The sequence below is a fragment of the Bombina bombina genome, chromosome 7, assembly GCF_027579735.1.
Source record: "Bombina bombina isolate aBomBom1 chromosome 7, aBomBom1.pri, whole genome shotgun sequence".
Lineage (NCBI taxonomy): Eukaryota > Metazoa > Chordata > Amphibia > Anura > Bombinatoridae > Bombina > Bombina bombina.
The window spans coordinates 96,568,703-96,586,332 of NC_069505.1; the positions used below are offsets into that span (position 1 = coordinate 96,568,703).

The 17,630-nt window shown below is 38.2% G+C and overlaps 1 protein-coding gene across 2 annotated transcripts in view; it reads right to left on the minus strand.

Annotated features, from left to right (window-relative positions):
- The window catches only part of DEAF1 (DEAF1 transcription factor), a 150,124-nt gene extending 132,503 nt beyond the window's left edge, over nt 1-17,621 (minus strand). The window contains exons 1-3 of one of the 2 annotated variants that reach the window (XM_053720196.1): nt 17,281-17,621; nt 8,670-8,758; nt 6,015-6,144 (exon numbers count right to left, since the gene is read on the minus strand). In XM_053720196.1, coding sequence (XP_053576171.1) covers nt 6,015-6,144; nt 8,670-8,758; nt 17,281-17,428 — 367 coding nt within the window. In that variant the 5' untranslated portion in view covers nt 17,429-17,621. The remainder of the gene's footprint in view (nt 1-6,014; nt 6,145-8,669; nt 8,759-17,280) is intronic. The other variant, XM_053720195.1, reaches the window with a different exon arrangement.
- Nucleotides 17,622-17,630: the final 9 nt, after the last annotated feature.

The window sequence follows — 17,630 nt, forward strand, 5'->3', positions numbered from 1 at the left end:
CATAGGTTCAAACGGAGGAGCTTGAAGAGCCCCTAGAACCAAATTCAAACTCCAAGGAGGAGAAATTGACTTAATGACAGGTTTTATACGAACCAAAGCTTGTACAAAACAATGAATATCAGGAAGATTAGCAATCTTTCTGTGAAAAAGAACAGAAAGAGCAGAGATTTGTCCTTTCAAGGAACTTGCGGACAAACCTTTATCTAAACCATCCTGAAGAAACTGTAAAATTCTTGGAATTCTAAAAGAATGCCAAGAAAAACGATGAGAAAGACACCAAGAAATATAAGTCTTCCAGACTCTATAATATATCTCTCTGGATACAGATTTACGAGCCTGTAACATAGTATTAATCACAGAGTCAGAGAAAACCTCTTTGACTAAGAATCAAGCGTTCAATCTCCATACCTTTAAATTTAAGGATTTGAGATCCTGATGGAAAAAAGGACCTTGTGACAGAAGGTCTGGTCGTAGCGGAAGAGTCCACGGATGGCAAGAGGCCATCCGGACAAGATCCGCATACCAAAACCTGTGAGGCCATGCCGGAGCTACCAGCAGAACAAACGAGCATTCCTTCAGAATCTTGGAGATTACTCTTGGAAGAAGAACTAGAGGCGGAAAGATATAAGCAGGATGATACTTCCAAGGAAGTGATAATGCATCCACTGCTTCCGCCTGAGGATCCCGGGATCTGGACAGATACCTGGGAAGTTTCTTGTTTAGATGAGACGCCATCAGATCTATTTCTGGAAGCTCCCATATTTGAACAATCTGAAGAAATACCTCTGGGTGAAGAGACCATTCGCCCGGATGCAACGTTTGGCGACTGAGATAATCCGCTTCCCAATTGTCTATACCTGGGATATGAACCGCAGAGATTAGACAGGAGCTGGATTCCGCCCAAACCAGAATTCGAGATACTTCTTTCATAACCAGAGGACTGTGAGTCCCTCCTTGATGATTGATGTATGCCACAGTTGTGACATTGTCTGTCTGAAAACAAATGAACGATTCTCTCTTCAGAAGAGGCCAAAACTGAAGAGCTCTGAAAATTGCACGGAGTTCCAAAATATTGATCGGTAATCTCACCTCCTGAGATTCCCAAACTCCTTGTGCCGTCAGAGATCCCCACACAGCTCCCCAACTTGTGAGACTTGCATCTGTTGAAATTACAGTCCAGGTCGGAAGCACAAAAGAAGCCCCCTGAATTAAACGATGGTGATCTGTCCACCACGTTAGAGAGTGTCGTACAATCGGTTTTAAAGATATTAATTGAGATATCTTTGTGTAATCCCTGCACCATTGGTTCAGCATACAGAGCTGAAGAGGTCGCATGTGAAAACGAGCAAAGGGGATCGCGTCCGATGCAGCAGTCATAAGACCTAGAATTTCCATGCATAAGGCTACCGAAGGGAATGATTGTGACTGAAGGTTTCGACAAGCTGAAATCAATTTTAGACGTCTCTTGTCTGTTAAAGACAGAGTCATGGACACTGAATCTATCTGGAAACCCAGAAAAGTTACCCTTGTCTGAGGAATCAATGAACTTTTTGGTAAATTGATCCTCCAACCATGATCTTGAAGAAACAACACAAGTCGATTCGTATGAGATTCTGCTAAATGTAAAGACTGAGCAAGTACCAAGATATCGTCCAAATAAGGAAATACCACAATACCCTGTTCTCTGATTACAGACAGAAGGGCACCGAGAACCTTTGTAAAAATTCTTGGAGCTGTAGCTAGGCCAAACGGCAGAGCCACAAACTGGTAATGCTTGTCCAGAAAAGAGAATCTCAGGAACTGATAATGATCTGGATGAATCGGAATATGCAGATAAGCATCCTGTAAATCTATTGTGGACATATAATGCCCTTGCTGAACAAAAGGCAAGATAGTCCTTACAGTTACCATTTTGAACGTTGGTATCCTGACATAACGATTCAATATTTTTAGATCCAGAACTGGTCTGAAGGAGTTCTCCTTCTTTGGTACAATGAAGAGATTTGAATAAAACCCCATCCCCTGTTCCAGAACTGGAACTGGCATAATTACTCCAGCCAACTCTAGATCTGAAACACAATTCAGAAATGCTTGAGCTTTCACTGGATTTACTGGGACACGGGAAAGAAAAAATCTCTTTGCAGGAGGTCTCATCTTGAAACCAATTCTGTACCCTTCTGAAACAATGTTCTGAATCCAAAGATTGTGAACAGAATTGATCCAAATTTCTTTGAAAAAACGTAACCTGCCCCCTACCAGCTGAGCTGGAATGAGGGCCGCACCTTCATGTGGACTTAGAAGCAGGCTTTGCCTTTCTAGAAGGCTTGGATTTATTCCAGACTGGAGATGGTTTCCAAACTGAAACTGCTCCTGAGGATGAAGGATCAGGCTTTTGTTCTTTGTTGAAACGAAAGGAACGAAAACGATTATTAGCCCTGTTTTTACCCTTAGATTTTTTATCCTGTGGTAAAAAAGTTCCTTTCCCACCAGTAACAGTTGAGATAATGGAATCCAACTGAGAACCAAATAATTTGTTACCCTGGAAAGAAATGGAAAGTAGAGTTGATTTAGAAGCCATATCAGCATTCCAAGTTTTAAGCCATAAAGCTCTTCTAGCTAAAATAGCTAGAGACATAAACCTGACATCAACTCTGATAATATCAAAAATGGCATCACAGATAAAATTATTAGCATGCTGAAGAAGAATAATAATATTATGAGAATCATGATCTGTTACTTGTGCTAAAGTCTCCAACCAAAAAGTTGAAGCTGCGGCAACATCAGCCAAAGATATAGCAGGTCTAAGAAGATTACCTGAACACAGATAAGCTTTTCTTAGAAAGGATTCAATTTTCCTATCTAAAAGGATCTTTAAACGAAGTACCATCTGACGTAGGAATAGTAGTACGTTTAGCAAGGGTAGAAATAGCCCCATCAACTTTAGGGATTTTGTCCCAAAATTCTAATCTGTCAGACGGCACAGGATATAATTGCTTAAAACGTTTAGAAGGAGTAAATGAATTACCCAATTTATCCCATTCTCTGGAAATTACTTCAGAAATAGCATTAGGAACAGGAAAAACTTCTGGAATAACCACAGGAGATTTAAACACCTTATCTAAACGTTTAGAATTAGTATCAAGAGGACCAGAATCCTCTATTTCTAAAGCAATTATTACTTCTTTAAGTAAAGAACGAATAAATTCCATTTTAAATAAATATGAAGATTTATCAGCATCAATCTCTGAGACAGAATCTTCTGAACCAGAAGAGTCATCAGAATCAGAATGATGATGTTCATTTAAAAATTCATCTGTAGAGAGAGAAGTTTTAAAAGATTTTTTATGTTTACTAGAAGGAGAAATAACAGACATAGCCTTCTTGATGGATTCAGAAACAAAATCTCTTATGTTATCAGGAACATTCTGCACCTTAGATGTTGAGGGAACTGCAACAGGCAATGGTACATTACTAAAGGAAATATTATCTGCTTTAACAAGTTTGTCATGACAATTAATACAAACAACAGCCGGAGGAATAGCTACCAAAAGTTTACAGCAGATACACTTAGCTTTGGTAGTTCCAGCACTAGACAGCGATTTTCCTGAAGTATCTTCTGACTCAGATGCAACGAGAGACATCTTGCAATATGTAAGAGAAAAAACAACATATAAAGCAAAATAGATCAAATTCCTTAAATGACAGTTTCAGGAATGGGAAAAAATGCCAATAAACAAGCTTCTAGTAACCAGAAGCAAAGAAAAAATGAGACTGAAATAATGTGGAGACAAAAGCGACGCCACATCCGGAACGCCGACATTTTTGCCGCAAAAGGACGTCAAAAAATGACGCAACTTCCGGCGACACGTATGACGCCGGAAACAGAAAAGTTTTTTTGCGCCAAAAAAGTCCGCGCCAAGAATGACGCAATAAAATGAAGCATTTTCGGCCCCCGCGAGCCTAACAGCCCACAGGGAAAAAAAGTCAAATTTTTAAGGTAAGAAAAAATGATTGATTCAAACGCATAATCCCAAATATGAAACTGACTGTCTGAAAATAAGGAATGTTGAACATTCTGAGTCAAGGCAAATAAATGTTTGAATACATATATTTAGAACTTTATAAATAAAGTGCCCAACCATAGCTTAGAGTGTCACAGAAAATAAGATTTACTTACCCCAGGACACTCATCTACATGTTTGTAGAAAGCCAAACCAGTACTGAAACGAAAATCAGCAGAGGTAATGGTATATAAATAAGAGTATATCGTCGATCTGAAAAGGGAGGTAAGAGATGAATCTCTACGACCGATAACAGAGAACCTATGAAATAGACCCCGTAGAAGGAGATCACTGCATTCAAATAGGCAATACTCTGCTCACATCCCTCTGACATTCACTGCACGCTGAGAGGAAAACCAGGCTCCAACTTGCTGCGGAGCGCATATCAACGTAGAATCTAGCACAAACTTACTTCACCACCTCCATAGGAGGCAAAGTTTGTAAAACTGAATTGTGGGTGTGGTGAGGGGTGTATTTATAGGCATTTTGAGGTTTGGGAAACTTTGCCCCTCCTGGTAGGAATGTATATCCCCCCCATACGTCACTAGCTCATGGACTCTTGCTAATTACATGAAAGAAATATCTTACTTTTTTACATAGAGATGCTCAGGTGATATTTTCCTGTCAGCTTTTTACAGTTATACTGCATCAGTTTCAAGTGATTTAGCATATGAGTATTACGTCCCTTTAATTAGGGTTATTGCGATGTGGGGGTTTGGGGGTTAATAGGTTAATTAGGGTTATTGTGATGTGGGGGTTTGGCGGTTTAGGGGTTAAAGGGACAGTTTACTCAAAAATGTTCTCCCCTTTAATTTTAATTTGTCCATAAACCAATCACCAATACTTGGACAGAACGATGGAAAATTAACATTGTATTACCTTATCTCTTCTATACCCCACTGGGAGTGTAATTTCTTCTACTGGCTGTGTTAACACACCTTAGCCTGGAGGCCAAAAACTTTCAGGATGGGTGGGCAAACCAAAGGCTAAATAAACTATTTTAACTGCCAATATAAAGGGTAATGGAAACACTTGCAAACAATTTAATACACTCCAGCAGGTAAAGTGGATCATTGGGAACAAATTAAAGGGGATAATTTTTTTGAGTAAACTGTCCCTTTAAGTATTTTATACTTCATGCAAGTCCCCTTTATTTGTTCCAATGGTCAATCCTAGTGCTTCACAAACGCTAGGATTGAATTTCACTTTAAGGCACACTACACTTTATTTTGGGGGCAATTATCTTCATTAACCAGAGATCTGATCTCTGGTAAATAAATCCTAGCGCAAAGTGTTACTGCAAGCTCACGGGAGCATTAACCAGCCACTGGTTATTTATCTTGCCCCCGTACGATAAATAAGCTCTTCGCTTGTAATCTAGCCTAAAATGTTTTAAAACTAGCATTTTTGTAGAAAAAATTGCAGTTTTGCAATTTCACAGCAGCCCAAATATGTGTCCCTTTAAAACTCTTGTATACTTAGTCTCTTTTGTGGTAGCCAATCAAGGGCCTCAGGTAAATAAGATTACGTATTGCTCTATTACTACATAGCATTGCACTATATATGTAAAAACTCAAAAACACTCTGGTACTCCAGTTCCTTTGGGGGGGGGAAGGTTTAAAAGCACAACTTGCACAGGGAAATTACAGAACAAGCAGGAAATAAATCAACATCCAACATTGTATTTTTGTTTCCTATGACGAATGGTCTCAATGTAATATTTAGATTTTTATGTATAAGAAATCTGATTATTTTATCCCTCTAAAACACAAATACTATTTGTTTTAGAGCGGATTTATTTATCATAGCTAAACATGTAAATTCATTTTTAAAAGCTGTGATTTACTAGCTTCAGTGCAACCTCACTCAGGTTTATTATAAATGTTTACCATTTTGAATAAAGAAAGATAATGGGTCATTGCACCCCCCTCAGGGGATCTCACTGATGAGTACCTGGGGTCATAGGTGCTGTTGGTACTTTCAGATCTTGTGTTTCCACAATGCTCCCATCCGTGTGAACTACAATCAAGGTGGCTTTCTCTGTACTCAAAGTGTCGCCAATCTGAAGAGAAGCTCTGTCCGTCTGCAAAAAGCCGAGAGAGGGAGACAAGTGATGTTGATTATAACACATTACAGCAGGGCTCGTTAAACCCAGGAGCCAGGAAGCTACTGGCTCCTATCATTTTAGAAAGAAAGAACGGCTGCATGCAGCAGGCACAATAAGTTAAAAAATAACTTTTAGTAAAGCAAGTAAAAAAGTTAGGTACATAGAGACAACATGATATGTAATCCTTACGCGTTTTGTGCCGGTACTTAATCAAAGGAAATTTACCCCAGGCTCCAAATTTTTGGGGTTATTCTCCATTCATCCACATGCAAATACCACTGTCAGGCTTCTAAAAGTATGTTTGGCTCCTAAATATTCTTATTGGCTCCTAATTTTAAAAAAGATTTGTTGACCTCTGCATTACAGTGATATGCCGATAAACTAGTGACGGTTACAGTAAAAGCATAAGTTTTGTGTACAATGATGCCGATATCACCTTACTGATAGATGGATTAGAACAGTGTCGCAGTCAGTGAAAAACTTAAAGGGCCTCTAAAAGTTAAAATTAAAATTTCATGGTATGGATAAAGCATGTAATTTAAAAAAAAATCCAATATACTTCCATTATCAAAACGTGCACATTCTTTTTATATACACACATTCTTAAAGGGACAATCAACACCAAAATTGTTGTTGTTTAAAAAGATAGATAATCCCTTTATTACCCACTCCCCGGTTTTGATAACCAACACAGTTTTATTAATACACTTTTTACTTCTGTAATTACCTTGTATCTAAGCCTCTGCAAACTGCCCCCTTATTTTAGTTCTTTTGACAGACTTGCATTTTAGCCAATCAGTGCTGACTCCTAGGTAATTTTACGTGCATAAGCTCAACGTTATCTATATGACACACATGAAATAACGCCCTCTAGTGGTGAAAAACTGTCAAATGCATTTAGATATACGAGGCGGCCTTCAAGGGCTAAGAAATTAGCATATGAGCCTACCTAGGTTTAGTTTTTAACTAAGAATACCAAAAAACAAAGCAAAATTGGTGATAAAAGTAAATTGGAAAGTTGTTTAAAATTGCATGTCCGATTTGAATCATGAAAGTTTATTTTGGACTTGAGTGTCCCATCCTACTGAGTATGTGCAAACGTGTTCCTATGCCAATTGCTGGCCACAATGGAGATCGTCACAGACAGTGACACAGACCCTGCCACTGTAACGATCTGGCAATCTCCCTTACCTAATGAAGGGAGATGCCTTCTGCCTCTGGCTGCGTTCTCAGAGCTGACAGAAGGGACTGCAACATGAAGCAGAAGGCATGATGCTGGGCAAAATACCCTGTGACATAGTAGCTATGTCCAGGTGGCTTAAGGGGCTACAGGACCATTAAATAAAGTAGAATTGCAAAATACACAAAAACACAATAAAAATAAATTGCAATAGCACTTTCTCTGAATTTCCAATCATCAGTAGACTTTTTCTAAGAAATTTCAATGTTTGCTTCTATTTCCTTGCCCACTGCATCATGTGATAGCCATCAGCCAATTACAGACATATACACTGTGAACTCTTGCACATGCTCAGTAGGAGCCGGTGTCTCCAAAAGTCTGCATATAAAAAGACTGAGAACAAATTAATAATGGAAATAAAATGGAAAGTTTTGTTTGTTTGTTTTTAAAATTGCATGCGTTATTTGGATAATGAAAATGTAATTTTAACTTTAGTTTCCCTTTAAGAGCCAGAAGTATAATAATTCTAAAGGCCATGATTTACTGGGTCCCAGAATGTCAAGCCCCAAGATTAATTAATATTAAATTGTGTTTACTGAGAAAAACACAAATTCAGCATACAAGGATCAGCATTAAAGGGATACTGGACTTTTTTCTTTCATGAGTCAGATAGAACAGCAATTTTAAGCATCTTTCTAATTTACTCCTATTATCAATTTGTCTTCGTTCTCTTGGTATCTTTATTTGAAAAATCAGGAATGTAAGCTTACGAGCTGGCCCATCTTTGGTTCAGCACCTGGGTACAGCTTGCTGATTGGTAGCTAAATGTACCCACCAATCAGCAAGCACTATCCAGGGGGCTGAACCAAAAATGGGCCAGCTCGTAAGCTTACATTCCTGCTTTTTTAAATAAAGATACCAAGAGAACAAAGTCAAATTGATAATAAGAGTAAATTAGAAAGTTGATTAAAATTGCTGTTCTATCTGACTCATGAAAGAAAACATTTAGGTTCAGTATTCCTTTTAATAATGTATTTTATTGAGAGATTCCTTTAATGCCCTGCATTGATATTTATAAATATAGAACATATTCAGAGGCTATAGAGCCACACAATAGTTTGTTAAACAACTTTGCAATATATATTCTGTTAAAACAGGTTATTTACACTAGAAAGAAATGCAACATGGGTGTATCAGTGTATTGCAGTCCTTTAATTAGGCAAAAGGATAATAATAATAATAATAATAATAATAATAAAAACAATAACAGTGATTGATTTAGAGAGGTGGCGAAGGGCGATATATCCATATAGGTACTCACAAGGACGTGATCGGAGAGGGAGGCTGCGCTGGCCACAGAAGTTGTGAAGACATTTTCTCCTGGAGCTCCAACACTGGACACTGTCACCTCTAAGAGAGAGAAACATATTAAAGGGATAGGAAAGTCACAATTAAACTTGCGTGATTCAGATAGAGCAAGTAATTTTAAGACACTTTTAAATTCACTTCTATTTTCAAATGTGCTTCGTTCTCTTAGTATCCCTTGTTAAAAAATGAATACACACATATCATACATTAGTGGGAGCTGCTGCTGATTGGTGCCTGCACACATTTGTCTCTTGTGATTGGCTAAATAGATGTGTTCAGCTTCCTGTCAGTAGTGCAATACTGTCCCTTCAGCAATGGATAACAAGAGAATAAAGAAAATTTGATAATAGAATTAAATTGGAAAGTTGTTTAAAATTGTATATTCTATCTGGATCATAAAATAACATTTTTGGGGTTTACTATCCCTTTAACACTAATAATAAGGAATTATTGTTATTAAAGGGACACTAAAGTCAAAATTAAACTTTAATTTTTTCAGATAGAGCATGCAGTTTTAAGAGATGTGCCGATTTCCTTTAATTATCAAAGTGTACATTTTTTTTATAAGCACATTTTTGTGGCACCGTCTTCTACTGAGAATGTGCAAGCATTCACTGTGTATACGTATACGAGTCTGTAATTGGCTGATGCCTGTCACATGATACAGTGGGCCTGCAAATTAAAGTCAATTTTTACATTTGCAAGAATTTTTTTTACTGCTTATTTAAATGTCAGTCTTTTTGTTCACTTGTTTATGCAATTCTACTGTATTTAATTGTCCTTAGGACCATAAAACACAGCATTGCATGATCAACAAACACATAATAAAAAGACAACGCAAAAGTACTTTGTTTGAATTTAAAATGAGTATTAGATTTTTAAGTTAGTTACAGTTTCCCTCCTCCTGCCTTATGTGTCAGCCAATCACAAAATGCATATACATAAATACTGTGAATTCTTGCACATGCTCAGTAGGAGCTGGTTCCTCAGAAAGAGTGCATATAAAAAGATTGTGCACATGTAGATAATGGAAGTGAATTGGAAAGCTGTTTTAAATTGAGTACTCTAGCTGAATCATGAAAGTTTAATTTTGATTTTAGTGTTGCTTTAATTACAAGTATTACCATATACAATCCTCTATATTGTGTTAGAACACTTTATTAATGCACTTTTGCTTTAATATAACTATGCATCTAACCCCTGCAAAGAGGCTAATTATGTAAAGTCTGCTGAAGAGCAGCCATGTACTACTGGGACCTAGTCAAACACAACTGGGGACCAATGCGCTAAAGCTCTCTCTGGTGTGATTATATAAGAAGTCTTGTCCTATCTCTTGAACTTTGGGAAGTTTCTCCCAATGTAAATGATCCTACAGGGGCATTTAATCTGATAAACCACACAAGACGTATTTAAACTTTAAAATGTATGTCTTGTTTTAGTATGTAAAAAAATAAAATATTAAGACCATTGGACAATAGTTCCAACCCCCACGTATAAACTTTTCACCCCTCTCAAATTGCAGAGAAAGCTGATCATATTGTCACACAAATTGACTTTAAGTGCTTGACCCTGGAAGCCCACTTATATTATCTGTCCCCTTACCTGCTCCTCTTTATTATGAAGTTTTCCATTCTATTTTGCTTTTGACTCTCTCCCTCTCTCTAATTTTCTTTTGTTGCTGATGGAATCATTGTGTGCCCCTTTTGGCGTCCAGCTCGTGGGGCAACGCAACGATTGGAGGAAGCTGGATTCGTGATCTATATGCTAATGAAAGCGGGAGCTGCGTGCAGAGGATCGGCGTTTTGTTTACCGTAACGCAAAGGTATTTTAAAAAATAAGCATCATTGTAAACTTTAATGAAATAAAGTGCCCCTGATTTTAAGAGTATTATTTGATACTAGCCTTTTATTAATTAACGTTTACATTGACTTTAAGGATACCCCCTAAAGCACAGATCTGAGAGGACACAAAACTCAAAGTATGCATGCGCTATACCAATATGAATAAATGGTTTGGTGTGCATGCATTATTTTCCACTGCGCATGCATTATAGAGCAGTAATTTACGATTATAATATTCATGAGGGAGTACATTGGTTGAACGCATAGACTTCCGTTTGAACAGTCATTTTTCATGGGCTGTCTTACGTAAAGTAATGTTAAAAATAAAATTAAACATTTTCCAAGATAAACAAGGCTCGTTGTTTATGGGATATTTGATAGTATTTTAGTGTAGTTTTGCTAATAATAAACAAATGCAGTAAAGAGGATGTTGTATTGTTTTAATAATGGTTAGACTTGGCGGATATATTATTCTATAGAAACACAATAGAAATGTCTTGTGTTTACTATCCCTTCAAACTTCACCATGTATTTCCTGAGCAGTCAAGCATATGCTGGCACAATTTTTATGCAGGTTGGGTCATAAGTACACATATGGTGGGACTATCGATCAATCTGCTATCTATGGACAAAAAAATTTGCCCTTGGAATTCCAAGAACACCTGCAATGGGCCTCTCCCACCAGGGACTTCAAGCTTCTAGGAGCCAGTAAGAATATTTAGGAGCCAGTCATACTTTTAGGAGCTAGACAGTGGTAGTTCTATATAGAAATATGGAGAATAACCCAAAGGGTTAGAAGCCAAAGGTAAAATTCTAGGAGCCAGTGGCTGCCTGGCTCCTGGGTTTGCCGAACCCTCATTTAGAGACTTTTGTATGCTCAACAGATGAGACACCTATAATCTATTTGTACTGACAGGAGAGGGATCATGTTGGACCTCAGACATGGATGTGCTACAGGTGCAAAAGTGTTTGGATGGAACAAACAAACTGCACTCTCCCTCTTTTTTTTATTCCTACTCTGCCCTTCTTCAGGTCAGTTTGCGTCTTATTTATTCTTTTTGTTTGTAAGATACCAGGCTCTTTTTCAAAATATTGACCCAGCATATATTCTATTAGTCTTCATCTAAACACAGGAAATACCTTACAGCCTACCTGCAATCTTCTCCTCAGCCCACCCTCTTATTTGGGAACCTACTAATTTGCAGATGAAGATAAGGAAAAAGCTTGACCTGCTTTTGCCTCTTGAACCCTACCTGATGTTTGACTCTGGCTTTTGTATTTATGAATCTCTAGTATTTTACTCCTATGAAGTTGTATATTACTATAAAAATTAAATACAGAGTATAGTTTCCCTTTAATATCTCAATTCTCAAATCCAAAACATAATAAATAACCTAAATAGACATAGATACCCACTATTATATCTGTTCAGGAGATCATCAGGAGGCAGGTGTTCTCCCTAACAATTTTAGTGACCACTGCTTAGTGTACTGCGTGCGCAAAATAAAGGCAACTTAATCCTCTCCCAAGGTTACAATCACCAGGTCCTTCAAAAAATGTAATCTTCAATCATTTCTAAATGACATCAAGAACCTCCCCTGGCACAGATTAAACCTAATCCCAGAATTCTTTCAGTCTGAACTCCTACAAGTTGGAATTTACATGCCCCGCTGCGTAAGGTGAGAGTAAAAGGAGCACACTTGAATTGGATCACAGCTGACCTCATTCAAATGTACCAGTTTCGGGATTCATTGTGGTCAAAATTCAAGCATACTGGCTCTATGAACGATCACTGTGTATATAGCCAATGGTGAAATATATGCACTAAACAAACAAAATTGGCCAAGGCCCAATATTTCTGTGAAAATCTGAACAATAACATATCAAACCCTAGAAAGTTTTGGAAACACATAAATAACTTACAAAATCCACTAATCCACTCCCAACCCTCCACTGTCAATGTGGACAACCAAACCCTGCAACTCCCCTTAGAAGTAGCAAATGCCTTTAATAGTTATTTTGTCGGATGCTCCACCACCCTGATTGACAAACTAATAAATGACACGCATCCTGAAACTACAAATGTGGATCAGGCCCCACTAAATCAGCAAAGACCCAATATAGAGGCGTTCAATTTTAGACCTATACCCATCAATGTCATTAAGAAACACCTTAATAATCTAAAAATGAAAAACCAGTCTGGACCTGATCAAATCCCAGCAATGCTGTTGAAACTCAGTGCGCCGGCAATTGTTAAACCTGTCACAACCCTAATTAACGAATCCTTGGTGTCTGGATACATACCCAAACTTTGGAAAACTGCAAGAGTAGTGCCTATCCATAAAAGTGGGGAGTTAACCTTGGTTTCTAACTATCGCCCTATATCACTGCTCCCAGTATTGTCAAAAATCTTAGAAAATTATGTCCATACGCAACTATGTGAGTATTACCAACAATCTAACTATCTGAGCCCTGATCAATCAGGTTTTCGTCCAAATCACTCCACTACAACTGCCCTCCTAAAAGTTTGCAACAACATCCAAACTGGCATGGAAAAAGGAGACCTAACTGGAGCTATTTTCCTTGATTTTGCAAAGGCCTTTGACACAGTAGACCACAACATACTACTGCTCAAACTAAAAAACTCTGGCTTTGCTGATCGTCCGTTAACCTGGTTTCGATCGTATGTATCGGATCGATCACAATATGTCTCCATTTCTGACAGCGACTCCCTCCCTCTCCCAGTCACGTGTGGTGTTCCCCAAGGTTCCATTATCGGCCCCCCTACTATTCACATTATTTATAAATGATTTGCCTAATGTCTGCAAATCCTCAACTGTACACATGTACGAAGATGACATTGTAATCTATGCAAACAACTCCAATCTGCCACAGCTTGAAGCAGTGCTCCAAGACCAGTTTACAGAGGTAGAAAAGTGGATCTCAAAAAAACAAACTCTTCCTAAACACTGACAAAACTGTCACAATGATCTTTGGAACAAGACCTAAATTACACAAATTACAAAATTCTCATCTACGCATCAAAACAAAATCCAATTGCACACTGACCGCAGTCCACTCTTTCAAGTACTTGGGTATGTTGTTAGACCCCAATCTATCTTTTGGCCTCCACATAGAAAAACTTGCATCTAAAATTTATCCAAAACTAGGTGCCCTGTACAGAAACAAATCCTGCCTCAGCCCTACAGTAAAGGAAAAGATTGTACAGCAAATGCTGATGCCTATCATGGATTATGGGGACGTAGTATATGCACCTGCACTGCAACTTAATACATTGTATAACTCATTCTGCCGCTTTGTGCTACAATGTAACTACAGGACCAAGCATTGTGACATGCTAAAAGAACTAAACTGGCTGTCGCTGGAATCCAGACGCACCCTCCATCTTTCCTGCCTTGTGTTTAAGTGCCTTTCTGGGAAGCTCCCACCCTACCTGAGCAGAATGCTCTCCCCGGCTATTCCCACCTCCTATAACCTCCTTTTCCTACAGAGCACCACAATTATGGAATGACCTCCCGCACACTTTCAAACCTTCCCCAAGCCTAATATCCTTTAAGAGATCCCTCTCTACATATCTCAAAACAGAATGCACCTGTCATGGTTGATTATATATTTCCTACCTGTTCTATGATACATTTTTGCATATATTGTGTACAGTACTAATATTGTTTTTGTATTTTATTGTACCCTACTGTATCAATGCAATGTTTTGTGGACCCAGGACATACTTGAAAACGAAAGACATATCAATGTATCCTTCCTGGTAAAATATTTTATAAATAAATAAAATAAATATCTCTCTGACATTTATTTTTAACATCCAACAACTATGTGTGAAAAAAATCTATGTGTGAAAATCTGTGCAACAGTAGAGGAAAAAGAGATGGGTGTCATACTATGGACTTGTTGCTAAGTAACTCATGTAATGGTTTACTACTATGGCACTGTTGCCATAGCAGTGTAATTTGTTGACACCATGCTGCGGGTTTGCATCACTCATTGGTGGCATGTCGCGTCACTATTGCTCTTCCTTTTCTCTGATATTTTAAATGCACCTACAGCTATATTTAATACTGTTCCTGGGCATTAAACCACATCTATCCTGTAGCCTTCTTGCCCACCAAATATTTAAAATTTTAGAAACCATCTGTTAAACTATAACCTAGGTTCTTAGCACCGTTTTTCATATAACGTGGTCAATCTAGTTGCTGGTCTTACCTCTATATTCACACTGTATTACCTTTTTCTTTGCTAAATACCCTCCATCCATAATCATTTGTGGTTGATGAACACCCTGAATATGAGACTTCCAATAAAATGCTTGTTCTATCTGGTGGTCTAGAAAGGTTATCCTTTACAAGATCGTAGACATAGTAAAGGAAAGCTTATAAAAAATATTAATTTCCGTGTCATTAAAATTTCATGATTCCGATAATGCACGCGCAATTCAAAAAAAATTCCAATCTACTTCTATTACAAAAAAAGGAACAATATTTTTATATGCACACTTTCTGAGGATCCACCTCCCACTGAGGTTGTGCAAAAGTACAAAGCATATACATATATCCATTTTGTGATTGTCTAATGGTTGTCACATGATGCAAAGGGAGGGACAATTGGTTCTAGTGGTGAAGTAGCAGCATACAGCTTAGCCTAGTTGGTACACAGCAGCACCATGCATCATTAAAGGGTATTCTGAAGTATGCAGTCCCAGTTAGCATGAACAAAGCCGCATAAAACAAGATTAGATAGGTATGAGAATCAGTACAGACATATTTATGAGGTATGTGGCACAATACAGACCTACCTAGCATGTACAGTATATGGTTAACACCCACATTTTATACCTATATGTGACAGCATCCATGCCCTTCTTCAAGTACATGGCAGCAGAGAGTGTTGTGTTTAATGATCCTGAATTTAATAAATGTTTGGCATGGTTTTGATACATTGATGATTTATTTTTAGTATGGAATGGGGACATTGAATCCATCGAAGCCCTCCATCTAAGAATACAGAGTCAGGTTCCTGCTTTGAAATTGACAACTAAATACAATGAGTCTACTATAGATTTTTGAAATACAGTAGTTATATGTTCTGGCAAGCGGTTTAGTACAGATGTATTTAAGAAACCTACTGATAGTCATACTCTTCTCCTGTGACAGAGTTTCCATCCCCCTAGGGTGTTTAGAAGTGTACCTAAGTCCCAATTGGTTTGTATCAAGAAGATATAGTGTCTGATTCCTCATTACAAGAAATAAGGTTAAAAGAAATGTATAAAAGATTTATAAAGAGAGGTTACTCTCATGAGGAGCTGGACACTATTGATCTTACCAAAAACACACAACATGATAACAAACGGAGACTTGCGTTGTGTTTGTATCTAGCTATAATGCTACAAGTGTATGGTTACATAAGATTCTTTGTAGGAACTGGTTTATGTTAAGGGATTCTATGCCTATGATAGTGGAATTTCGCAACCCCCCCCCCATTGCATCATTTCATAAAAGAAATACTATAAGTAGACAGTTAGTTAGGGTTAAACAACAAGTAAGGCAAGACAAACAGTTTGTGCTTAAGCCTGAAAGCAATTGTACATTCCCATGCCTTAACTGTTCACACTGTAATAGTGTTATCAAAGGTGATAGTATTTGTTACCCGTATTCAGGCAACAAAAATCCTGTTAAAGTTTTTTTACATGTCAGTCTACTTATGTTGTTTATGTGTTAAGTGCCCATGTAGCTTGCTATATGTGGGTGAGACTACCCAGCAGATAAGAGAATGCATTTGGACAACAGAACCCTAAAACGACTCATCTTCCTGTCCCCTCTCATTTTCATGAGAGGGGACATCAGGTGAATCAATTGAGGTTTATGATGTTAGACAGTGATTCACAAGATCCATTAGGTTGGGATAAGGAAAAGTAGTTGTTAAAAAAAAGAAGCAATGTGGTAACATAAATTGGGTACTTTGTATCCTCATGGACTCGACAGAGATTATAATTTATCTGGATTTCTTTAAGATTTTCTTTATAATGCTTTTTTTTAATTATGTTTTGGATCTAAAAGTGTAACATAATATTTTGTTTTGTCTTTTTAATTTAACTTCATTTGAGATTGTGTTCATTTGAGGGATTTGTAGTATTAGGTGATTTATAGATTACTTTCTCTAGTTACCTTTATGTTAGGGTAAATATGGTGTGTTGGATAGCAATGATATCAATAAGGGGCGGGGTTTAATGCTATTTAAGGATGAATGTTATTATGCATTTTCATTGAGGAAGGGGCTGGAGACCTGGTAGCTATTATGGAACTATTATTCTATATTGAATACATTGAAGATTAAGCATTACATTTGAAGTGCCTGTTTGTGTTTTTCCTATTACATGGCAGCCTACTGCTCCACCTAGAGGACACACAGTGATGCCCCTGTAAAAGGGTACAAATCAGTTAATATTCCCATAAGATGGGAAAGGCAATACAAAGGTATAGAATGTATAGAACGTATCCTAGAGACCCATCAAGTGGGTGTATTCTTTCTGCCCCACAGAGGAGTATGTGGCTTTATCAAGTACAGTATACTTTCCAAGAATATTTTTCAATTTGACAATTCCCAGAAGACACCACAGCGCTCAGCGCATAACAGAACTGATGTCAGTGCGCTCTCTAGCGGCAGAAGACGGGAATTGCGAGTCCCCCTCACCTGTGTAGCTGTTCACAGGAGCGCTCCTGGCTTCAGGTCCAGTCATAACTGTCACCGAGGTCACCTCCGGCCCGTCCCTAACAGCAGCAGCTACAGCAGCCACAGCAGCAGCCGCCTCTGACAGACCAAGCCGGGTAGCTTCCTCCATCCGACTCCGGAAACTACCGAGCCTTCTTCCGGAAACACCCGAAAGGGAACCTCGGCAAACACCCGACTTGGTGTCCGGAAACACCCGAGCGCTCCGCGATATTTAGTCGCTCCTCTGCCTCTAATTCACGGAAACCCCCGAATACAGACGAATTTCTACGGAAATGGCGCTAGGGAAATTCGTACACACCCGAGCGCAGATG